This window comes from Vidua macroura, chromosome 8 (assembly GCF_024509145.1).
Source record: "Vidua macroura isolate BioBank_ID:100142 chromosome 8, ASM2450914v1, whole genome shotgun sequence".
Classification (NCBI taxonomy): Eukaryota; Metazoa; Chordata; class Aves; order Passeriformes; family Viduidae; genus Vidua; species Vidua macroura.
In genome coordinates this window covers 8,471,437-8,493,645 of record NC_071578.1, presented here as the reverse complement: position 1 = coordinate 8,493,645, position 22,209 = coordinate 8,471,437, and the positions used below count along the sequence as shown (strand labels likewise).

Sequence of the window (22,209 nt, the reverse complement as noted above, 5' to 3'; positions counted from 1 at the left end):
ATCAGTCACATATTCTACACCAGGACACTTTTTGCCAAAATAACCTCATTTATATGCTAAATGTCCTGAAACTAAGTGCCCTACAGGAATTCTGGCCTTCTGTCCTCCAATTTGCCCCTCTTCTATTTTATTCAATGTCCAAAGTCATTCTTCACAGATGTCATTTTGCTTCCAAGCAATTGCCCTTGTGCTCCAGTTTCTAAGAATAAAAGTGAATTCTGGCAGCATAACATTTCTGAGAAATCCCCAGTAGTGGAAAAGCAGCTGGGGGGAGAACAAAGAGGAAGGAAAACTCAGTCATGAGGAACAACTATGAACAGCAAGAGGGACTGTGGATAGGAAAAAAAAAATATGTCAAGGATGGTAAAACAGGAGTTCTGTGCTGTAAGTACATTTTTGTTATATTAAGTCTGTTTCAGGTTATTTCCCATCAGACAAGTGGCTGTAAGTAGCACCTTCCCTCAAGGTCAGCTAAAACACTGAAATAACCCAGAGTAAATACGTGTCCAGTCTCTCTGGCACCTGGATGAAACATCTCCTGCACAGTGGTCTGGTCACCCTGGGACCTCTCCATCCATTTGTCTTTTCAAGTTCTGCCAGTGGCACAATGCTGATGATCACAAGGCTGGGAGCAGTGCAGGGGTGTTTTGGCATTGCAGCCAGGACACAGGAGGGTGTCTGTGCCTGCAGGAGGGGGTGGTCACTGCTGTCATTGCTGAAGGGGACCCACACATGTCAGTGGGCTGTGGCACCACGTGGTGATGTTAGCTGTCCCTTTGGCTGTGTTTGGTGTGAAAATTGGGTGAATGAGGCCCATTGGAGTTCCTGCCCTGCCCCGTTCAGAGCCCTCGCAGAGCTCAGGGACTCGAGAGCTGCTGCCACATCTTGAACTGAACCTCTCTGAAGCAGGAGAAGTTCATGGCAGGTTCCTGCCCTGGTCCTTAGGTGGGACAAAGCCCTGATGACACTGTCAGGGAATGGTGCCCAGCAAGGAGGTTTAGAAATGTTTAGAATGACAACATTTCCCTGAGTCACTCCAGATGGAGTGTGGGGGGCTCTGCCGGTGGTGCTGGTGTGGGCAGGAGGATGCAGACCCCCAGCTCCCCCTGATAGCATCTCCAGAGCCATTCCTGCTTGCCTCCCACCCTGCTGTTCTCAGCCTGACTTTTCCCGAGTCATCCTTTGCCAAATGAGCCCAGGGGACATCCCTGCTGCCCCCCCCACACCCCGATCTGCTAAGGCAGTTGGTAGTTCATCATTTCCTAATGAGCTGTCACTAACTGCACCACTGTCCTGCTGCATTCACCCCTCTCCCTGCCACTCCTTTGTCAGATACAGAATACTTTGGGTTTATATGGCAGAAAATCAGGAACCTTCACACACTTCTGGAAATGTTTGCCATGTCCTGGAAGGCACCAATAGTCCCTGACAGCCCTGCCATGGCCCACTGCCCCCCAGGGCTGTCAGTCCGTGCCCCAGCCCTTCTGTGGGATGCCAGCTGCCCTGCCTGGCTGTTGGCCCCACAGATGAGCTCCAAGGAACGAGCTGGGCTGCGACCACGAAGGTGTTAGTGGAAAACCAGGCTCCTGCTGTGCTGCAGAGCTCAGTTCCTCAGATGGTCGCTGGGTAGCAGCACAAAGAACAGAATTTCAGCTTTACCTCCCTTGTTCAGGCAATAGATGTGACCAAGAGCAGGGCAGAGAGCCAAGTAAATAACAAGGTCTCATAACAAGAGAAATCCAGCCTGCCTTTCTCTGATTGAAGAAGCCCTGCTGAGATAAATGCTCCAATCCATCTCTTCTCTGAAACAGGAGCTGAAAAGTGGGTCAGATCTTGCTGCTGGCAGTGCTGTATTTCAGGAGGTCTCTGCCAGGAGCTGACAAATGACTGGAGTGATCAGAAAAAAATCAACTTTGCTTCTCACAACAGAGTTCACTGAAATCATGGCTTCTGCAGGGAGGAAGATTGTGGTGGACAAGCAGGGGGGGTGGGAGGCAGCAGGAGGCAGCACATGTAGAACCCACAGCCAGCCCTGGTCTTGCTCAACTCGGCTCCAAAGTCACTGCTGTTGGCATTTGTGTCCTCGTGTCACCTTTTCCTCCAGTGCATTGCTTGTATCTTTTTCCCTGAAGTGGTGAACTTCCTTCCTCTTCCACCCCTAATAAGCAAGACAACGTACAGAAGGAAAGGTGAGCAAAGTTTAACTGAAATGCCAGATGGGGAAGCTTGGAGGTTTTTAAAACTGTTTGGTTTATATAAGAACTTATTGGAAACTGGCACAAACAAGTGCCTATCTGCTCTGAGATACCAGAGCAGATGTGACAGAGTGGAAAAGCCTTTTCCCTGCCAAAGTATTTGCTGGAGATTTGATAACAAGGTGCCATTGTACAACAGTGGGTAAAGGTCCAGGGAAGAAAGGAGAAAGAGAAGAGGCCTCCAGGCAGTGCAGGGCTCTGCCTTTGTGGGCTGCAGCTCCTCTACCAATCCTCCTACCTGCAGACAGCAGGTAGAGCTGGTTGGATTCAGTGGGAAGGCAGCAGTCAGCTCTCCTGTGCTGTTTTCCTTCTCTGCAAACAGACTCTCATCCCTTCATTTCTGTTAGAGGCTGAAATCTCCTAGATTTCTCTGCACTGCTGGGGAGAACATTAAATTCAGCACTCCAAATGCACATTTATAATCTGTACCACGATGTGAAACTTAAGTGCCAGATCTTCAATTTTTAATATTGGTACTGACAAGCTTTCAGTATTTCCTGTGAATTTCATTAATGCCGGTCATAATTCCCACTAGATACTAATACTGTGTGTGATTTACAAACATTAATACAGAATGTTTTGCAAACACACTTGGTTTAGAATGGTGGTTATTGAATAAAATTTCAAATTGCATCATTTCACTATAAATCCTTAACACATAAAGCAGCCTGTGACCCACCCTTAAAAGTAATGGCCTTATTTGTTTTGGTTCTGAAAAGAGAAGTAGCTGGTTTTCTGTAGCCAAAGGAGGATGGAAATGTTTGGGCTGCATTCTCTTGTTTTCAAAACTCACCTGCTGCTTTTTTTTTCTCTACCAAAGAGAACTCAACAAAAATCAGTCAGACACAGAAAACACACCAAAGCAATCTTTACCCTGACATGGAAATAAGTCTCCCACAATCCCCCCAAAGCAGTGTTCAAATTCAAAAGTCACGTTCAGTCAAAATCGATCCCTAATTGCGTGAAGGATGTATCTGAAATCACACTTCCTTAAAAAGAAAACAAACTTAAATGGCAATTTATCCTAACAACCTTTACGAAGCTCATGACAGGTTTGATCAAATAAGAGAAATCCATTAGCCATGCCAATGGCATCTCAGTTCCTCTCTCCACTCCAAGTTGCTCTCAATTGTTATTTCACATCAAAGTTTAGAGAGATACCAGCACCTTGAAACTCCCTTTAGCTGCCCATATGCTTTTATTCTGCAGTGTTTCTCATGTGCCTTCCCAGCAGCCTCCCCAGTGGTGGCCACAGGTCCTGGGTGCTTTCATTTATCACAGCCAGCCTGAAACCCAGTGCCAGAGTCAGCACAGCCAGGAGCTGCTCTCCTCATCTCCCCTCTCTCCTCCTGCTACCCTTTTCCAGAGTTGCTTTTAGCTCATTTATCTGCCTATTGGGGTGATATGTAATCAGAGCAGGAGTCCTGATGGGAAATACAAAGTGATCCTTCAGAGGGGCTGGCTTTGGAAGTCACTCTGGGCACCGATCAAGCCAGTGCTACAGCTGCCCCTTTCATTTGCTGTGCCTCCTGCCCTGAGCCTGTCAGCACCAGACAAACAGCAAGAGCCTCTGGGATGTTCACAGGCCCATCTTGCTTCAGTGAAATCTGGTAGTGTTTGTGTCAGTACAGGCTGACTTCTCCACCCCACTGTCCAGGGGACCCTGGTCTAGTGTTTCTATAGCAGAACAGAGGTCTAAGTCCCCATCCACTGACTGTGAAAAGGTGGCACCTTTGCTGTAGTCAGAACCCCCACACTCAAGCAAAATAATAAATGCCTTAATTCATCCATCTCTAATGACAGCACTGCCCAAAGACTGAAAAAAAAATCCAATTCTCCATTAGGAAAAGTAGAGCCAGACTCAAAGTCCTAATTAATGACATCTGTACAATAACACTGGAACTTGGTTTATCCCAGGTCTGCATTCCCCAAAGGACTTAAACTGCTGAGATCAGAAAGATGCCCCTTGGAACCACCAAGACAAGGGAAAAAGTCTTGCCACACATCTTCCCACAAAATTCTTGTTTGTTATATTCAGTTTTCCACATCTGTTTGTATGTCCTCCCACACAACCTAATCCTGTTATTAATCTCCTTATTATAAAGAGAACAAAAATAATTTATTCCTGAGTTTGGATTCTGAAAACACACTTTTTCCATAAAAAGGAGGCCAAGTAAGCAGGTAAGATGGAGATCACTCCTACCATGAAGGTGGATGAAACACTGCAGAATTCATCTACACACAAAAACCGGCTGGTGGAAGTGCAAATACAAACCAGAGAGGGAGGACTAAAAGCACCCAGTGGGCCAATGCAGGAATACCTACAGCAGAGCAGGGAACTGGAAAAAGCCTCCAGCACTAAAGCCCTTCTGCTGTGCTGACTGAAATGAGCCCCTGACCATCTGCTCCACATCAGGGCAGGATTAACTGGGTCAGTCCAGCAGATGCCAGTGCCAGTTTCTTCCAAGATATACCATTCCTGGGGTTAGTTTCAGAAATCAGTTTTAAAAGAAAAAAAGACCCAACCCCTCATTCTGGGTAACAGGATAGAAACTGATAGCAGATCAAGAGCCACAGAGAGCTAACAGGTGCCTCACACTCATCAGGCTCCACTGAAAGTTGAATGTTTTGGGTTCTGAGTTACCAGTGGTACAAACTGAGGGAACTGCAAAACCAGGAACAGCATCAGCTTGGTGGGAGCCTCCCCCCCACACACACACACTCATTCTCTGTAGGAACAGTCATTTTTGAAAAGACAACTATGGAAGCAAGAAGATGTTCAAGTTGTGACTAAGATTTGACTCTGAGATGCTTGTTCCAGCCTCTCATACAAAATTAGACAGGAAAAAGATTGAAGGCCAAAAAAAAACCATGCATAATTCCTTAATGATTCAACTGGTAAAAACAATTGCCTGCCAAATAGAATCCTCAAATTTGCTCTGATTTGTACAAGGCATTCATTCAGGTTAGGTACTTGCAAAAGTTCATAAAAGATACTTCTTCATACACCTTCAAAAAGGAGTGGAAGCCCAGGAATGAGCACTCCAATCCAAGACAGTTACCAGTTCTTGTGACAGCCAGCTAGCACTATGCATGATGTAAAACAAAAACTTCAGATTCTTTTAAATGCTTAATGTAAAAGGAAGCATTTAACAATGCCCTATGTCAGTGAAATACTCATTCACACTTCTTTTAGTACATAGAATCTTTTTGCCGTCAGTTCCTCAGTTATTTCTCTCACAAGACAAATAAAACGAGTGACTTCACATTACAGAGCTCGTCACTCAGAGACAAAGATCGGTTTATACTTGCATTGATCATTAAAAAATGTTTTTACAACACAAAATAGCACTGAGGATTCCAGACAAGCTAGTCTGAGGGAGTGGAGAATGGTTCTTTACATGTGATTCCATCCTGGAACTTTTGAACAGTTTTAATTTTAGTGATAAAATTTTACTAGTGTGCCTGCATATACCCACAGACCTCAGTACATAAACACCAGGCAGATGCAGAAAAAGCAGCACTGGATCTGGTAGGAATCAGGACAAAAAATGCAAAGTGAAATTTACCTTTTTGCTGCCAGTGCTAGTATTTGCCTTTCTTGTTTTTCCAGAATTCAGGTGACAAATCTGTATGTAAACAACCCTGCAAACCCCAATGCAGATTACATGGTGAGGAACCACTTCTGTGCTTTGAACACCTGATGAGAACTGGCACTACAAAGGACACAAGAGCAACTTTATACAAGCAACATACACAGCACATTCACCAAAGATAGCGCAGACAGGTTGTTCAGGTTAGCAACTCTGGCACTGAAAGGAAATGCATTTTGCTCAGAAAGAACACATAGGCATAAGATACATTCTTTATTTTAAAAAATATCACTAAAAAAGGAGCAAAAAATCTTGAGCAGAATGTAGAAGTGCCTTTTGTAAACAATTGTCTAAAGTACATATGCTGCAGGAGCCCAAGTCAATACTGTCTCACAAGGTAAGTTTTTTTTTTTTTTAACAAGATTTAAATCACAATAGTCAGTTCTGCCTCATGAAATGAGCTTCTCTGAAGCTTGAGTTGACAACATGTGACATAAGCTTAGTATTATCTCATTTATTACAATAACTTATTTTCAGAAATTATCCTTGAGACTGTTTAATCCCCAGCATTATATATCTGAGCATCTCCACAACCTGAGGAAAATTAAAAACAGGGGAAAAGGAGTAAGATGAAAATAACCTAAAATATAAACTTGCAAAAATGGTATATTATGGGGAAAAAATAGTAGTAGATACACAAGAAAGCAAGGTGCCTTTTTTTCTTTTCCCAAATTTAGCTTTCTTCAAAGAATGGCAGTTTAGTCTTCCCTAAAGAAAGCTTCATGGAAAAGGGAGATAAATAAAACCCACAGGAACTCAATTCCCATTCCAGCCTACTTCCTTTGAAATATGCATCCTTACTTATATTTATTTATGCCTATTGCCCTTGGTCATCCAGTCTCTAAAATGCATTTCCATCAAGCTTCTGTCTCTCCAGTCACCAACGTTGACAGTGGGGATGATTTTCTGTGGCTTCAACCACTGAACAAAACGCTTCATTTCCAGGTAACTGCTGTGTTCACTGTAAGGAATTCCTGAAATGAAAACAAATCACAGCCATCTGTCAGGCTGCTAAGCTTCCTCCAAGCCTTCCAGCTAAGAAATACTTTAGATAAAAGGGTTTTTTTCAATTCCTGTTTGGGATCTAACATTTACAGCTAAGGTAAAACACCTCCCTCCTCCAATTTTCCCTTCTAGGAAAAATACCTTGCATTAAGTCACCAAGTCATTCATCAGTGCAAGCTAAGCAACATCAATGACCTGGTTAGAGGAATATTAAGGGTTTTAGCTCCACCCACCAATAAGAACTGAGAGGAAGACACTCTCTCAGAAACAAGTAAGACACAGAATGAAATCTTGGCTCTGGAACTACACTGCCACTAGCATCAGTCAGGCCAAGACTCCACCCTTGAAGTCTCTACCTGTATCAGGTTAAAGTCTTTATTTGCATGGCAAGGACAGGTACACAATGTATGTAAAAATCTGCATTTTTAGTGTTTTCAATTACTCATTTCACAGATCTCTCCTGAAGAGATCTGTTCAGTTTCTCAATGAGTTACCAGAAAAAGCAGCAGTCACAAAAATCAGCAGGAGTTTCCAGAATAAAAATAGGAAAAGCATCCACACAAAGCCAAATGCACTGAATCCTTGTCACTCTTATACCATATATAGTGATTTTTCCTCTTGTCTGAGGCTTGATATCCTCCAGAGAAAGGCATGAATCAGAGTAGGTCCACCCCGTAGGTTTGAAAGCCAGAACTTGATCAAAATTCTCAGAAAACTTATTCAAGTGATCTTGCAAGCCCTGTGGAAAAAAAAAAATAGCATATACTTAATCCCATTAAATAGCTAATTAGACTAAAAATTGGGCATTTCATGATGGAGAGGATTCAGACTACATTTTATTTTCATGTGCTGGTATTTTTTAATTTTAATGATCATCTGCCTTGCAATTCTTAATGACAAATATTGACACTTGCAAAACAACTTGTCCCTTAGGATCTCAGTTTCTTCATCTGAATTAGGAACATATGAACAGCTATGCACTACAGATTAGAACACATAAGGAATAATCACACCTTCTTATAAATCTTGCTCCACAAATCATTAATTTCCTCCTCTAAAGTAGAGGTCAGCAGCTGAGTGGAGATAGAAGATGGTGAAATGCTGCTTCAGTGCAAAAATCATCTGGTTAATTTGCAGTGCCACAGAGGTTCTGACACCTGCTTATGCCCAGAAATAACCAGATTTAATTAACCTACCCCAAAAAACTTACAGCAAGCTAGTGCAAGAGCTAAGTATTGCTCTGAACACCAAACCATGTTTTACCACCTCTCCAAGACAGGAAGGAAACCACCTCTCATCTTCTCACTCTAAAAATTACCTTGAAAAAGTTTCCAAGTATGTACAATCCTATGCCTGCATAAAGCAAAGTCAATATTGCTTCAAGTTAAAAATAGAAAATCAATTTCATATGTCCTGTATAAAATCTTACAGGCAAATTCCTAATCTGAAAGTCCTACAAGGTTACAGAAGTCAAAACCAAACTTTATATTAGCAGGAGAGAGAGAATACAAAATAAAGGCTTTTAAAAAATTTTATTCATATAAAATAAAAAGGAGGGTAGAGGGGAATAGATGGGCTGTGTTAGAAAATTATCTAACCTGTCAGACACTTGACAACTATAAAACAGGGCAGCAGAAAGCTGCCACATTTAACAACACCTTCAGTACAATGCCCAGTAGCAACATACAGAATCCATCAAACCAGGTACATAAAACAATTTTTAAAAGCCCTACCACAGAAGACATTTAATTCAGCAACAGGAATTATGGCTCACTGCTGTGACTTTGAACACACTGTGAATGTTCAAGCCTCACTTGATTAAAGGTATAACTGTAGCAGTATAATTCTTCTTCACACTTCATTTTGGGAGTATTAACATAGATTAAGGTAATTATTCACATATTTTTCCCCCCTTGCTCTAATGAAATCTAAATATAGTACTTCAAATGCAATGATTATTATATTAACAATGCTAATCCGCTTTTGAATTTTGTTATAAATCAAGTGTGCAACATTCACATTAAGGATGCAATTTCAAGCTTATAAAAAAACTGCTTGTGCATTTCAATCACAAGCACTTCTGAAAGTTTCACCTCAATGCCAGTACAAGGCCTTGCTGAGTTAAACAACATGAAAGAGTCACAGACCCACAGAACTCAGCTCCCTGGAAATTTTCCATCACACAGTCAAGTTAGGCAAAAGCCTCAATTTTTGAGTTACAAAAAAATTGTTTGTTGCAAAAGAACCTTGCATGCATTTTGGAAAATATGGCCTCTTTCCCCAAAACAAATTACTACAGTGTTTGCTCATAACAAGTCCATTTTAAATACACATTCCAATTTCTTCATTTATTGCTTTAGCCAACACTGTTCTAAACCTTCACCCTTTTAAAAGGAAAATGTATTTCACTGCTACACCAACCTCCTTCAATCACCATGACAGCCTGATATTCAGAGTGTCACTGAAGTCAGCAGTGTACACAAACATTCCATAAGTTAGGAAACTACTCAAACATGATTAAATATTTAATTTACCACCAGCCCTAACACTACTTAAACTCATCTGGCTTATTCAAGAACAGCCATTTGTCAGTACATACAGCAATCCCTGCATTTTACTGGGGTAAAACCAAATACTGCAGTGAAGTACCACATTTCTGGGTGTTTTTTTTTTTTAATTATTATTTTCTTAATATATCTCAAATCCAAAAGTAAGATAAATGATCTCATCTTCAAGCATTTAAAATTCTCCACATGTTACTGACAGTACATTCCACCCAGGCACTCCCCTAGCTGCAGCCTCATTGGCAGCCTGGCACTCTGGAAGTGTCCCCAGCATGCCCAGCTTACACAACATCACCAATGATGGCTCTCAACTCTGCCCCTGAGGGCACAGCCCCAGCACAGAGGGCCCTGCTGTCAGACCAGCACTCTGACCCACTAGATCATTGTGCCTTTCATCTTTCCTGGCCCCTTTCAGGGTCCAGGCATGGTTTTTGTCACACTGGAGATTTGTCTGGAGCCTGCTGATTTCAGAGGTGAGACCCTGCCTGACACAACTGCCTCCCTCGGGGAAGTAAAGCTGCCCTTGAGGGTTCCTTCACCCCCTGAAAGTCCAGCTGTGTGAGTATCCATCCATGCTGGGACAGGTGACTCAGCAACCCAGAAATCTGCAGAAGAAACTAAAATAAATTCCTGTTTAAAGACAGCACAACACACTAAAAATAAATCCATACATATTTCCATTACTCATTTTTTGCTCCACCACAGAAAAACATCATGGAACAAAGTTAAAGCATTAAGATACTAAGCTCCATCTCCTGCAGCTCTATCCAAACCATATAGCCTTTTTTACTCCTTTTTAGGTCAACTCTGACCTTGACTAGTCCTGCAGCTAAATACCATCTTGGTCTGAAGGATTTGCTTGAGATGGCACAGCAGGCCTGAAGCAAAACAGGAAAATGAATCCAAGCCTGTAAGGCATAAACAGCCACTGTTTTTTTTTTTCTTTCTTCCAGGTTACTTTGATCTAGAGCCTGCTGCTTTACCTTACTGCCCTTCAGTATTTTGTCTATTTAGAATAACCTTTCCAAACTAAGAAATTCCCAGAAAAAATGCTCAACAACAACTCAGGGTCTCAAATTTCAACCAAATGGGCATTTGAAATCAACTTAGATGAAATCATGTTTTAAAATTAACTGGTTACCTGCTTTTGTGACAAATACTAGAGAACTGGTAGTTGGCCATGTTCATGGGCTACCTCAAAACAGAGGCTCACGGGCAGAAAATCCTTTTAGACTTTTCCTACGCTGGACCAGGTAAAAGACAGGCTGAAAACAGGAACTCCATGTCACAATATATTAATTGCTAAGAGGACAGATCAGGCAGTCATTACATAAATCTACTTCAAAAAGGCCTGCAAAGAGCAGGTCTTTGAACAAGCCTCACCTTATCTTATACAAGTACGACATCATGTTTGAAGAAGTTATTAATGTTTAATTGCATTTCATTTTCAATGTATTGCTACATGTCAAAGCCCCACTAAATAAATATGATCTGACAAGAGGTTAAAAAGAACCAAACACAGCGCTGGTTGGGAAGAGCCAAGAGAATTTTACTAGCACATTCATCAACAGTCCATTTTCTGAACTTACCTTAAAATTAATTTGCATCATGGGAAGAACATGAAGCAAAGTACCCTTCCAGTCCACACTGATGAGGGAATTGACAGCTGCTGACTCCAAGCACTGCAGGGTTTTGTACTTGTCACGGGACATACTTGCCTTTGAGCCCAGAACTTCAGCAATTGCTTTAGGATTCATTAGGAAGCAATCAGATAAAGAAAATTGTAAGAGTTCTTTTTTTAGCTTGTTTTGGACATAGTCCTGATTATTCTACAAGATAATTTTTACTATTAGAAAAGAAATCCATATTCAACAGGATATAGTGTTTTGTATTCTAACATTAAGAAGAGAATCCTGTAATGGGTGTTAAAAACCTTTGTCCCCTACATTTTAGCAGCAGAATTTTTTATGATAATTGGAAAAAGAAGGAAGAGTATCTTGATAAATTCTAAGTCACATTTCTTTGGTAGAATGTTACGGAGGTGAACTGGTATTTATTCCAAAGATGACAGAAATGTGCAGTTTTTGGAATATGTGACAAACAGCCCACATTGAAGACAGACTAAATTTCAGTGAGAGTAAGTCTTGTATTGATGATTTTAAATATGCACAAGTAGTGCACATCTGCCTGCTCTGAAGCAGACATTTGGGCAATCATGCTGGTTCCTGGTGCTGTAACTGAGTGAAGCATAGCACACAAGATCTTAAAAAAGATATATAATATAAATTAAAAGGAAAAACTCAAAATAGAAGTCTAAGAATAATGTCCCATTGCTGTTTCTTGAAGTCATTAACAACAGAAATGTCATAAAGACCTAATTTATTTCTTTTTTTAATTGCCCTTAGCAATTTTCTCACCACAATCAATTAAAGAGGTTCATAGAGTTAGTATATAAACTGGCCACATGTATATGCAGTGTGGAGGGAAGGTTGTAAACATGGTAGAACACTATTTCTTTCAGAAAGTTAAAACTTATTGATTAGAAAACTAAAAAAAATAGCAGGAGGATTATTAAATACATTTAATTTACACAACATCTGAACATTCAGACTAAACAACCTTTTATATCTTCAAGAAAGCCATCTTGTAGCACTAAATTAATATCTTGTAGATATTACATTAGTTATTTGATCCACTACACTTCTTTTACATACCTAAAAAAACTTTTTCTTTTCCAATGGAGTAAGTGCCACAGACAACCAGAGTCCGTGGGTTTAAAGTCACTGTCTCAAAGGCAATGTTGACAGCAAACTGGATAACCTCTTGTTGTGCAGGAAAAGTGTACTCAGGGCTACAGTATCTGGGGCACGGAAACAAAATATATCACTTTGTTACAAAAGATAAAAGACATCTGAAATTACCATGAAGGCCCTCAAAACTCCATGTACACGGGAAGTGAAAAAGACATTACTCTTCTATATAATTGTAGTCTATTAGAAACACTGAGGTGCCCAGATGAAATGGTTGCAACAAAAATCACACTGAGCATATCAGTGTTTTCTCTACAGCTATTCACCCTCTGGAACTGAATTCTACATTTTCTTCTTCATAAATACCAAATGCTCTTGGCAAGCTAGATATTTGTATCTCGTCCTGATTATATGCTTATATCTTTTTTTGCCATACGCAAACCATAATATAAGTCATTACTCATTCACAGAAACATATGGCACAGAAATGAAAGTCTGCAGCTGGGCATTAGTCATCATTCACACAAAAACAATTTTTTATAAATGAATCAGAGAAAGGTCTAATGAAAATCCCCAAAACTGATCCAGCCTTTTGGCATTCTTTCACCTTTGAATTCCTTTGAGTTCTTTTTATAATAGAGTTGAATCCATTGGAAATTAGTGTTCCATAAACCTCTTGTTTTAAAGCTGAACACCTAGTGTAGGAGTTTTGACACCCTGAATTTAATACCACCTATAAATAATATGGTGATCTGAGCAAATACTTCAGCATCTTTTCCACCACCCACTTTCATGCTCTAATGTAACAGCATAATCAATGAAAAAGCTACACATACATGTACTTTTAATAAATCTCTGCTTTTATTCAACACTAAATAGAGCTAAAAAGTGTTATCACAGCAAAGTCATTTACACTTACATGTATGTGGTTCATATAAAGCCTTACTAAACTGAAAAGACAAAGAATAAATTTTTAAAAAAATCAATTTCCAGACAACTTACGTGGTATCAAGGTACAGGGTGTGGACTTGCTGGCCCATCAGAGCAGGGTAGCGCTCCATGGAAGGGTCTGCTCTGAAGTCCCCTGTGTGCAGAATAACAGCCCCACTTGGCAGGTAGAAAAGGATCATTGCTGCACCTGGACAACTGAAACAAACAAACAAAAAAAAACCACATTCAAATGATGTCAACTCTCTATACTGATAACTACTTTAAGAGATAGATCACCCTTCAGTAGTAGAAACGTGAAGAATAGCATTTTAGATCATAGCTACTATGCAGATTATTTTAGCTAGAAATTCCTGATTTCTAAAGGAATTCTGCAGCTAATCCTATGGCCACACACACAAGCTTGAGTTCTCACCTGAGATGGAAAGAAGAAACAAAAAACCCACAGCAACAATAAAGCAATCAAACATTAATTGCCTTTTTGGGATGCCCCACCTTCTAGGCATGGCACAGATCCTGCCTCAGCTGCAATCATTCTATTATTTGATTCAAAGGGGAAACAGCACACCAAAGAGAAGCAGCATTCTTGCTCAAGAGAAACCGAACTGTATTGCTGCAGATTCATCTTCCTTCCTGCAGGACTTACTGGAGCATTTTCTTTTAAATTCTATTTGCAGATTTTAAATGTTGTTCTAGATCCAGAAGTCCCTGGTTATAAATACAACTCCCTTACTGGTGACAGTGAATCCATTGTGCCTTCTGCAGTTGCTTGCCAAAGCTTTCTTAAGGGCAAGACTGGAAAACCTGAGTGGGACTGTTTTAGATATCAGTCACCTGCAAAGGGTAAATGAAATCTCAAAAAAAAAGAAAAACTGGCATGAAATGACGTTAAAAGGACAGAATTGGTGAACTCTTCAAGAAGCTGAACTTTGTAGCTAAGGTTTGTACAGCTTATAATTGGAGCAGAGAATCAGAGGGACAAACAAGAAAAATGAGAAGTATACAAATTATATAAGCAACAAGGCTTCCTTCATTCCTAGAGGGTTCTCAGAGGACTTACTGGAGTTTTATCTTTCCAAGTATAAACAAATCCTACACTAAGCAATGTTCAAACCAGCTGTGACACAGTCCTGGATTTCAATATATGTACTGCAGGGATGGGAGTCTTCCTCTAGCCCATGGCCAAAAGAAGTACCAGGAGGCAGAGCAACAAGAGCACAGGACTGAAAGTCGGGTGCTACTGAACTTTAAATCCAGCATTGCCACATAGTGCCAGTCTAAGAGACAAAATCTCACCCTTTATCACCAAATTCAGTAGAAATCTTGTCCAGATTTCAACAGCCTTTTCTTCAAAATCCAATTTTCAAAATGTTAGCTAGGTTATGTCTCTCACAGAATCCAAAGTTCCACATTTTTCTTTAGCTCAAGATTTCCCTATCATCAGTTCAAGCTACAGAAACTTAATGTATCTGATAATCAAATCTACTAGGTTCCCAACTAGACACCAAAATCAGGAAGTGTTCAGACCACTAGAAAAGCATTCAACCTCTCAAACAAAAATTATGGAGCTACATGTGGTTAACACAACATACAAAAAAAAAAGTTAAATTAAATATTAAAAAAACCCTGTTTCATTTTTGAAGATAACTCACCTATTTCAAAAGCTAACTACCTGTAAGAAATTTTTCACAAGAAATGCAGTGATACCTACTGATTGGCATCGAGCAACAGCACCTTGATCCCATTGACCACACACTGCGTGTCCATGGGCAGCACGTGGACATACTGCTCCTGGACTCGGAGCTTGCTCTTCACCAGATTGCCAGTTATCTGCAACACAGACAGGATTTAAAACAGGAACAAAGTCTAGAAGAAGCACTGTTTGTTTTAGAAACAAAAGCTCTCAAAGCCAGACTGGCTTACAGAGCAACTGTAAGGCCCTGGGCATAAGCAATCCTCTCAGCAGCATTTCAATTCTCAAAAAGCAACCTGAGAAAAGCTGTCTTCAGATAGCAAACTTTTAAAAGCCTGTCAACAGGGTATGGATTGGAATCAGAGAGGGAGCAAACAAGGGGGAAGAAGATCTCTTGCAGACTATCAAGTCAAGAGGAAGAGGTGGGTAAATGCTTCTTTGAACAAGTAAAGAACTTTACAGGTTATAGGCCCCTGGACCTTATCATGGAGGACTGCAGTCACTCCAACTGCAAGGGCAGGACACAAGCATTCCAGGAAACTTCCAGAATGAACCATAAATAGTTTTTTTTGATGCAAGCTCTGGATGTGTTGATTGGGCAAGGTGCCCTACCATGTTACAAGTAAAGAAGAGCTGGTTGGACATACAACAGCTAATGGCAGTCGTGGCCATTCAGCAGCCCAAAGAACAGGACACAAAGCATTAGTGTAAAATAATTTCACTTGCTTAATGTGGAAAAGAGATTGCTTATGCAGAATGTATTTCAGACTTTGATCACTGAAATAGTTCAGAGAAAATGGAGCCAGATTCTTCATGATGCACACACACCAAAAAAAAAAAAAAAGCTACAGTGTCAAGTTGTAAAACCAGAAATTTCAAATGTATTATTAGGAAAAAAAAAAAACAAACAAAAAAAAACCAGAAAAGGTAAGCACTGCAACAGGTTGCAAGGAGACATAGTAAAATCTGGCCAATGTTCAAAATTTGACTGACAAAAACACTTCCCACAGTCAGATCTAACTTTGAAGGTAGACCCACACTGTGCAGGAGATTGGTCTATGTGACATCTACAGATCCTTTTTAAACCGGATTTTTTTTCCATGGTATCTAGGGAGGGAAGTTTCACTAATCCTCTTGATCAGTCAAATCAAGGTAAGGATTTCTCACAAACAAAATGCACTTTCCCCTGTACATATCCACTGACCCAATAAAGGACCCTAACCACTGATCTTCTATTTACTTCTATCAGTGCAAAAGTGAGTACAGCTGCATATAGATACAATGGTATCCAGTAATCTTGAAAAGCCTTACCTTATTACAGTAGATTGGAAACCTGAAGTTTTTTGTTAGTCCACTGTAGTGGTCAGAGTGAAAATGAGTAAGGAAATAAGCTGTGCAGCCTTCAATTTCTCCATACTGGAAGGCATCAACTGTAAAACCAGTTCCTACAGCAAAGAGGGAAGAGAATCCAGCCAGTAAACATGCATAGCTCAGAACCAGTTTCTAATCAGATGTTGCTTTTGGTTTTTTTCTTCTTTCTTCCCATTTAAAAGGTAATAGTTACTTTACATACAATTGAAGGAGCCATTTAAAGATTAACACCTTTTGTGTATCAGTCAACAGTTGCAAAAAGATATTTTCACTCACTGAAATAAAAATTTCACAAATTGCTCACAAACACGCTTTCAAAGGCATCCCAAATATGTTGCTCAGCTGCTCTCTTATAGAGATGTCAACTGGTTAAGCAAGTAAGACATATTTATCTGCACTCAACTGGTATTTTTGGAACTTCACATAATATTTTAACACTGAACAGGTAACTGCAGCTTAACAGAATTGCATATTGCAATCAAACTGCAATTCTTCAATTATTCTAAATTTAATATTTCTCTTAAACCATGCAGTAACATAATTATTAAACAAGCAATCTGGGGTTTTCAAATTCTCTGCTGAGATGAAATCTGCCTAACTTGCCATTGTATGCTTTCAGTCTTCGTATAAAGATGTTGCATAAAGACAGATGTACAGAAGACAACCCTTCTCTTTGTCAATACTTCTTTTAAATTCAAACAGTCCTTTTCCTTTGGGTTATACCTTCTTAAAACCACCAAACAGTGCACAGAACTAATTCAGCTGGTGGCACTCATATTTTTCATTTTATGTTATACGAATTTCCCAGATCTTCTAGGAGAACAAGAAAGAGTTCCACTTAATTGAGGCTAGAACTTCAAGTCAAAAAACCATAGCAGTCTGATCTAATTAAAAATCCTTCAAGTGTTTGAGACTCAAAACTAACTTTAGTGGTGTGAGCATCTGAAGCTTTTTAAGATGCTGAACCATCACCCTTTAGTTTACATAAATGCTTGAGGAGACCCTAAGAAATTCTTGGCTATTTTCTTAACTAAACTCTTCGGCTCAGTTTTCTTTGAAAAGCTGGAATAGCTGAAATAAATCATATTCCTAATACTACTGAAGCTCAAATGCAAAATTAAACTCAATTCTTTTACCTTAGTGTTAAGGAAATGATTGCTATGGGCAACACTATTTTCAGGCACAATTGAAGCAATGCAAAAAATTAATTTCAGGAATTAAGACCGTGTATTAACCAGATATATTTTAAAAATAATTTAAGAAAGTAGCTATCAAGAATAAAATTACTGAAGTCTAAAATTAGGACAAAAACACAACACTCTATGAAAAATCAAGTTACCTCTCACCTGGTATTTTCTTGTAGAAGGGGCAGTGTTTTTTTCTTGGTTCTTCACCTGTAGTAGGTAATTCTTTAAATTTTTTTCTCCACCTTCGTTGGCCACCAGAACGTACATCTGCAATGGCTTCATTTTTACTTGAACTTTCTGTAACTGCTTCCACATCTTCCACAGACCCCTCAGCCTTCCTTTTTTGCTGTCTAGGCATCTTTCCATTAGGAGATACTGAAGCAGGTATCTGCTTTTTCTCATTCAAACACGCCTCTCCTTTGCGTTCCTCCTTTGCTTTGGGTTTTAACCCAAAGAAAACACCGATGTCCATTTGTTTAAGTTCTTTGGCAGGACTGGATTTTGTGTTCATAGTAGCTAATGAAAGAGATGGCACTGATTTAGAAGAGATGGGGCTGGGAAAGCACACAGCAGCTGTACTAAGATTTCCTTTTTTCTCCACTGCTGTCTGCAAACTCTCCTGGCGAACTGTTTTTCCAATTGCACCGGCAGTCATTTTGTCTGTACGAGTTAAAATGTTACTTGGCTCCCTCAAAACATTACTCTTCTGTGTCAGAAGAGAGCCAGCATCTTCTCTGTCTAGCAGTGATGACATCCCAGTAAAACTCACGTATGCAGAATCCAGAGCACAAGCACCAGCATCTTCTGACTCTGTGGTTCCTGCTTTGGCAGCAGAGGAAATCAATTCTGGCTGTTCAGCCTCCTTGTAACTACAATCAAAAGAGGATCCACTGGCCACCACCCCTTGCTGAGCATCTAGATGTTTCAGTGCATTTTCCTCTTCACAGGGTTTTTTTTTAGTTATGAAATTTTCCATTTTTACATGTTCATACTGAGGCTTCCTCTGTAAGAGAAGTCCATCAAATGTTTTAAACATAGAACTGGAGTCTTCTTCTGACTTCTGCACTTCTAACAATTTATTCTGTGACACTTTTACTTTCTCCTCCTCTTCCTCTTCACTTTCCTCAAATGTACTTAGTGGTGAATAAGAAATTTCACAGTCATTGAAGTCCACTCCTGACTGCAGCAGACTTGGCTGACTTGTATCTTTCTCCATACACAGATGTTTTCCTGTTTCACTTTCTTGAGAGGACGCAAAATCAAAAAATTCAAATTTACAATGATTATCTGCCCTCTGTGGGAGCTGAAGTGTCTGTTGAGGTTTTTCAACACCTGCAAAAAAGGAAGTACTTCCACTAATTGTATTTAGAGACATTTGTGGTGAATTCCGTACCATTGATGCACAGTCATAATTTGGGACGTGCTTTATTTCAGTAGAGGGTTTCTCATTCCCTGAGGTTTCCTCTGCATAACTTGGGGACCAGCTGGGCTTTGCAGCAGTAGAACATGTCATCTTCATCTCCACAGTGGTTCCCAAAGGGTTTACAATATACTCCCCTGCCCTGTTTGCTGCAAGCAGAAAATGGCTGTAACGCTTGTAGTGAGATGGAATGGTGGAGGTGCACTGTAAACCATCAGGACACTCTATGGAAAGAGTCAAACAAAGGAGCAATGTGAATACCTTTACAAGTATAGTTGGCACAGTTTAAATAAAAATTTAAGAGCTTTTTCTTGTAAATACAGCTGCTGGAGGACAGAAGGCACAAGTAAAAAGTAATTTCCAAGCTACCAAGGCCTCTTGCTCTGAGCTGAGGAATGAGAAGGTTCCACCCCAAAAACACACGGTTGCTGCTCATACAGTACTATGCCTGAATTATACAGCCCATTAACAAGAATACTTGACCCTGTTTCAATGCTGTGCCCCTGTAATCACATGGCTTCTGGTTTAGAACTGTCTCACATTCAAGCAACAAGCTCAGAGAAGTAGCACCAGAAAGAGCCAGTACACTTCAAGTATAAGCAACAAATAAATACGCCAAACCTCAATTCTGAATTAACCTGAAGTTCCACTTTAAATTGTCTGATATTACACACTAAGAAAAAAAAAAGAAAAAAAGTTGTGCATTTACCTAAAAGAAGAAAACATTCAGCATTGAGATGCTAGGGAAAAAAAAATCATAGGAAAAAAATTTCCTAGGCCTTTCCCAGTAACAAATTACCAGCCTAACTTTTCAAGCTTTTAAAGTGAATGCATAAACCCACCAGAAGGATTTTTCACCTGTTAATTAAGGGAGTAAGAAAGAAACACCTGCCTTAAATTAAAAGCACTGCCAAAATCAGCATGTAAGGACTTACATGTCATTGTTCTGAAGAAGAAACTCAAGGAAAGTTATCAAAATATAAAAAGAAGAATGGTTGCATTACCTAAAACAGCCTTTACTCACGTTTCCTGACTGTATGCTTTCTGTTTTACAAAAGTTATAAGGTGTATTAAGCACATAAATTGGATACCTGAATCTGTTTAGCTATGGTATTTCCCCATGAAACTAGAATTTGGAATGTGTCAGTTTTATTCCTATTGTACAGAGCTCAAAAGAAAATGGTTGTCTTACGATACAGGAATATTAGTCTCTATTTCTATTTAAAATTTCTAAACCATAGTGGGCCACAAGTTAACATTTCAAGTAAATTAGCATTATTTCAGCTTCCAAATGTCCGTAGACAACAAATCACATATCAACATGAATATAATAACGAGATAATAAAATTTATACCTAAGGAGATAGAGGCTTCATGTCAAAAGTAGCACCCTTGTGCCTGAAGGTTCTTTTCTGACACTGTCATTGTTACAAGTTTCATTATTTTAAATATGCACCTTCAGTTTGTTCAATGAAATACTAAAACTTGATAAACAGCCATGAAACTTTCTCAGAGGTTTGCAATTAGATTTTGAAATGAGATTTCCATGTTTTTCACAAAGAAGCAAAAATTTTGTATAAAAATAGGACTGATCAGTAACAACATAATAAAACATGATAAAAATCATACCAACTACCATTTCAGATTTTGAGCTGAATACAAAAAAGGTTTGCAGCAACATTTTGTGAGAAGTTTGTAAGTTTCCTCTGCAGGCTTTCTTCTTATTCTATTCATACCTTTTTCAATGGGCCCTGGAGTTTCCAGACATTCATAGACGTGCCACTGAGGTGTCTGGACCAACAGCAAAGAGAAGGGCATCTGGCAGCTGGGACAGAATCCATCGTGAACGGGCTTTGCGTTTTGCGAGCTCTGTTCTGCCAGGCTACCCACACTTTCCTGGGAGTGCTCACTACTGTCTTCTTTACATTGATCCACATCCTGACCTGGCCGCGAGCTCTGCTTGGTTTTCTGAGGTGTACTAGTTTTTTCTGTGGAGTTCTTTTTCCTATTTCTCTTTCTTTTTGGCCTGCCTTTGCCAACACTTACTTCCTGCACAGGAGTAGAGATGCTCTGTGAATTACTCCGATGCTTTCGCTTCCTAATGGATTTGTACTCCCAAATGTCCTCTTCCAATAAAGCATCTTCAGACATGTCAACGCATGAAATATTCCCCTTTCTTTTAAGCAACAGTTCACAAACCTGCCTTTCCTCCTGCTAATATATTTTCTCTTCCCTCCACTCTTCACTATCTGAGAAAAAGCTCCTGAAGTCCATATTAAAAAAGCAACGCTGGGCCACAAACCAAGCAGCAGTCCCTGATGGGACAGGAGCATGGTCGATCCTATCCCAAAAATAATTCAACGAGCGTGTCTTTGTAGATTTGCGATTTCTCCTGTTACACAGGGCCCGAGTCTGCAAAGCCTTCCAGGGTGAGCCATTTCCTTCAGCTTCCCCCTGGCATCGTCAGCTCCACCCGGCCTCGGCGGGGGCAGGAAGATTTTAAAAATTCCTGCCCAAGCAGAAAAAAATTTTAAAACAAAACGAGGAAGAATTCAGCTACGGGATCATCGTAGGGGTGTCCCGGGGTGCTCCTCCGGAGTGTCCCCTCGGAGTGCCCTGTGATGTTCCTCCAGAGGGTCCGGGTGCTGACCCACGGTGTGTCCCAGTACCTCCGAGTGCCCGGGATGCCCTCTGGGAAGTCCCGCTGCCCCTGAGTGTCCGGGATGCTCCGTGGGATGTCCCGGTGGCCCGGAGTGTCCGGGATGCCCGCAGGGACGTCTCAGTGTCCCGGGATGCTCCGTGGGATGTCCCGGTGGCCCGGAGTGTCCGGGATGCCCGCAGGGACGTCTCAGTGTCCCGGGATGCTCCCTGGGATGTCCCGGCTCCTGCCGGTCCCGCGGCTGGCGCCTCCCGTCCGTTTCCCGCCGTGGCCGCGCATTCGCTTCCGCAGGTTCGTCACCGCGGCTGTCGCTCAACTTCTCTTCTCCCATAGTATGCCCCCCCAAAAGAGCCCCAGATCCCACCGTTTAAATTATTGGAGTCTGGTTTCGACTTTTTCCAGTGCTGCTCAATTTTTACATCTTAGAAACGGTAAAGCAGCCGGGCGGGAAACACGGGCTGTGTTGAATCTGCTGCGCGGGAATCTCCACCGTGGGCTCCCTCTGGGAATGTGCTGCTGTGGATACCAAGGATACGTGAAAACAGGGAATAAGTGAGGAGGTCCGGCTTTAAGACAGACGAGTTATTGCGTGTCTGTACTTTGTGCTTTATTTTCTTTTTCAGTCGCGGTGTTCCGCCCTGGCGCCGCGGGCGGTGCCGAATGTGCGGCGGGGAAGCGCCAGGCCGGTAAACAGCGGCCGGGTGA

General features: G+C 40.8%; 1 protein-coding gene across 2 annotated transcripts; it reads right to left on the bottom strand.

The window, feature by feature from the left end:
• Positions 1–1,246: 1,246 nt before the first annotated feature.
• DCLRE1A (DNA cross-link repair 1A) lies at positions 1,247–21,620 on the bottom strand. 2 transcript variants are annotated; one of them, XR_008438207.1, is made up of 11 exons: positions 20,582–21,620; positions 17,586–19,070; positions 16,180–16,313; positions 14,887–15,005; positions 13,230–13,373; positions 12,192–12,337; positions 11,067–11,221; positions 7,511–7,652; positions 6,710–6,882; positions 5,825–5,971; positions 1,247–2,158 (listed from the first exon to the last, which is right to left on the bottom strand). XR_008438207.1 is itself a non-coding variant. In XM_053984310.1 (9 exons), the coding sequence occupies exons 1-9, from the start codon at positions 20,994–20,996 to the stop codon at positions 6,716–6,718; spliced, it is 2,907 nt and encodes a 968-aa protein (XP_053840285.1). In that variant the 5' UTR covers positions 20,997–21,620; the 3' UTR covers positions 6,109–6,715. The 2 variants fall into 2 exon arrangements, 1 of the variants encoding a protein (XP_053840285.1); XM_053984310.1 differs by lacking the exons at positions 1,247–2,158; positions 5,825–5,971 and having other exon boundaries at positions 6,109–6,882.
• Between the last annotated feature and the right edge of the window lie 589 nt (positions 21,621–22,209).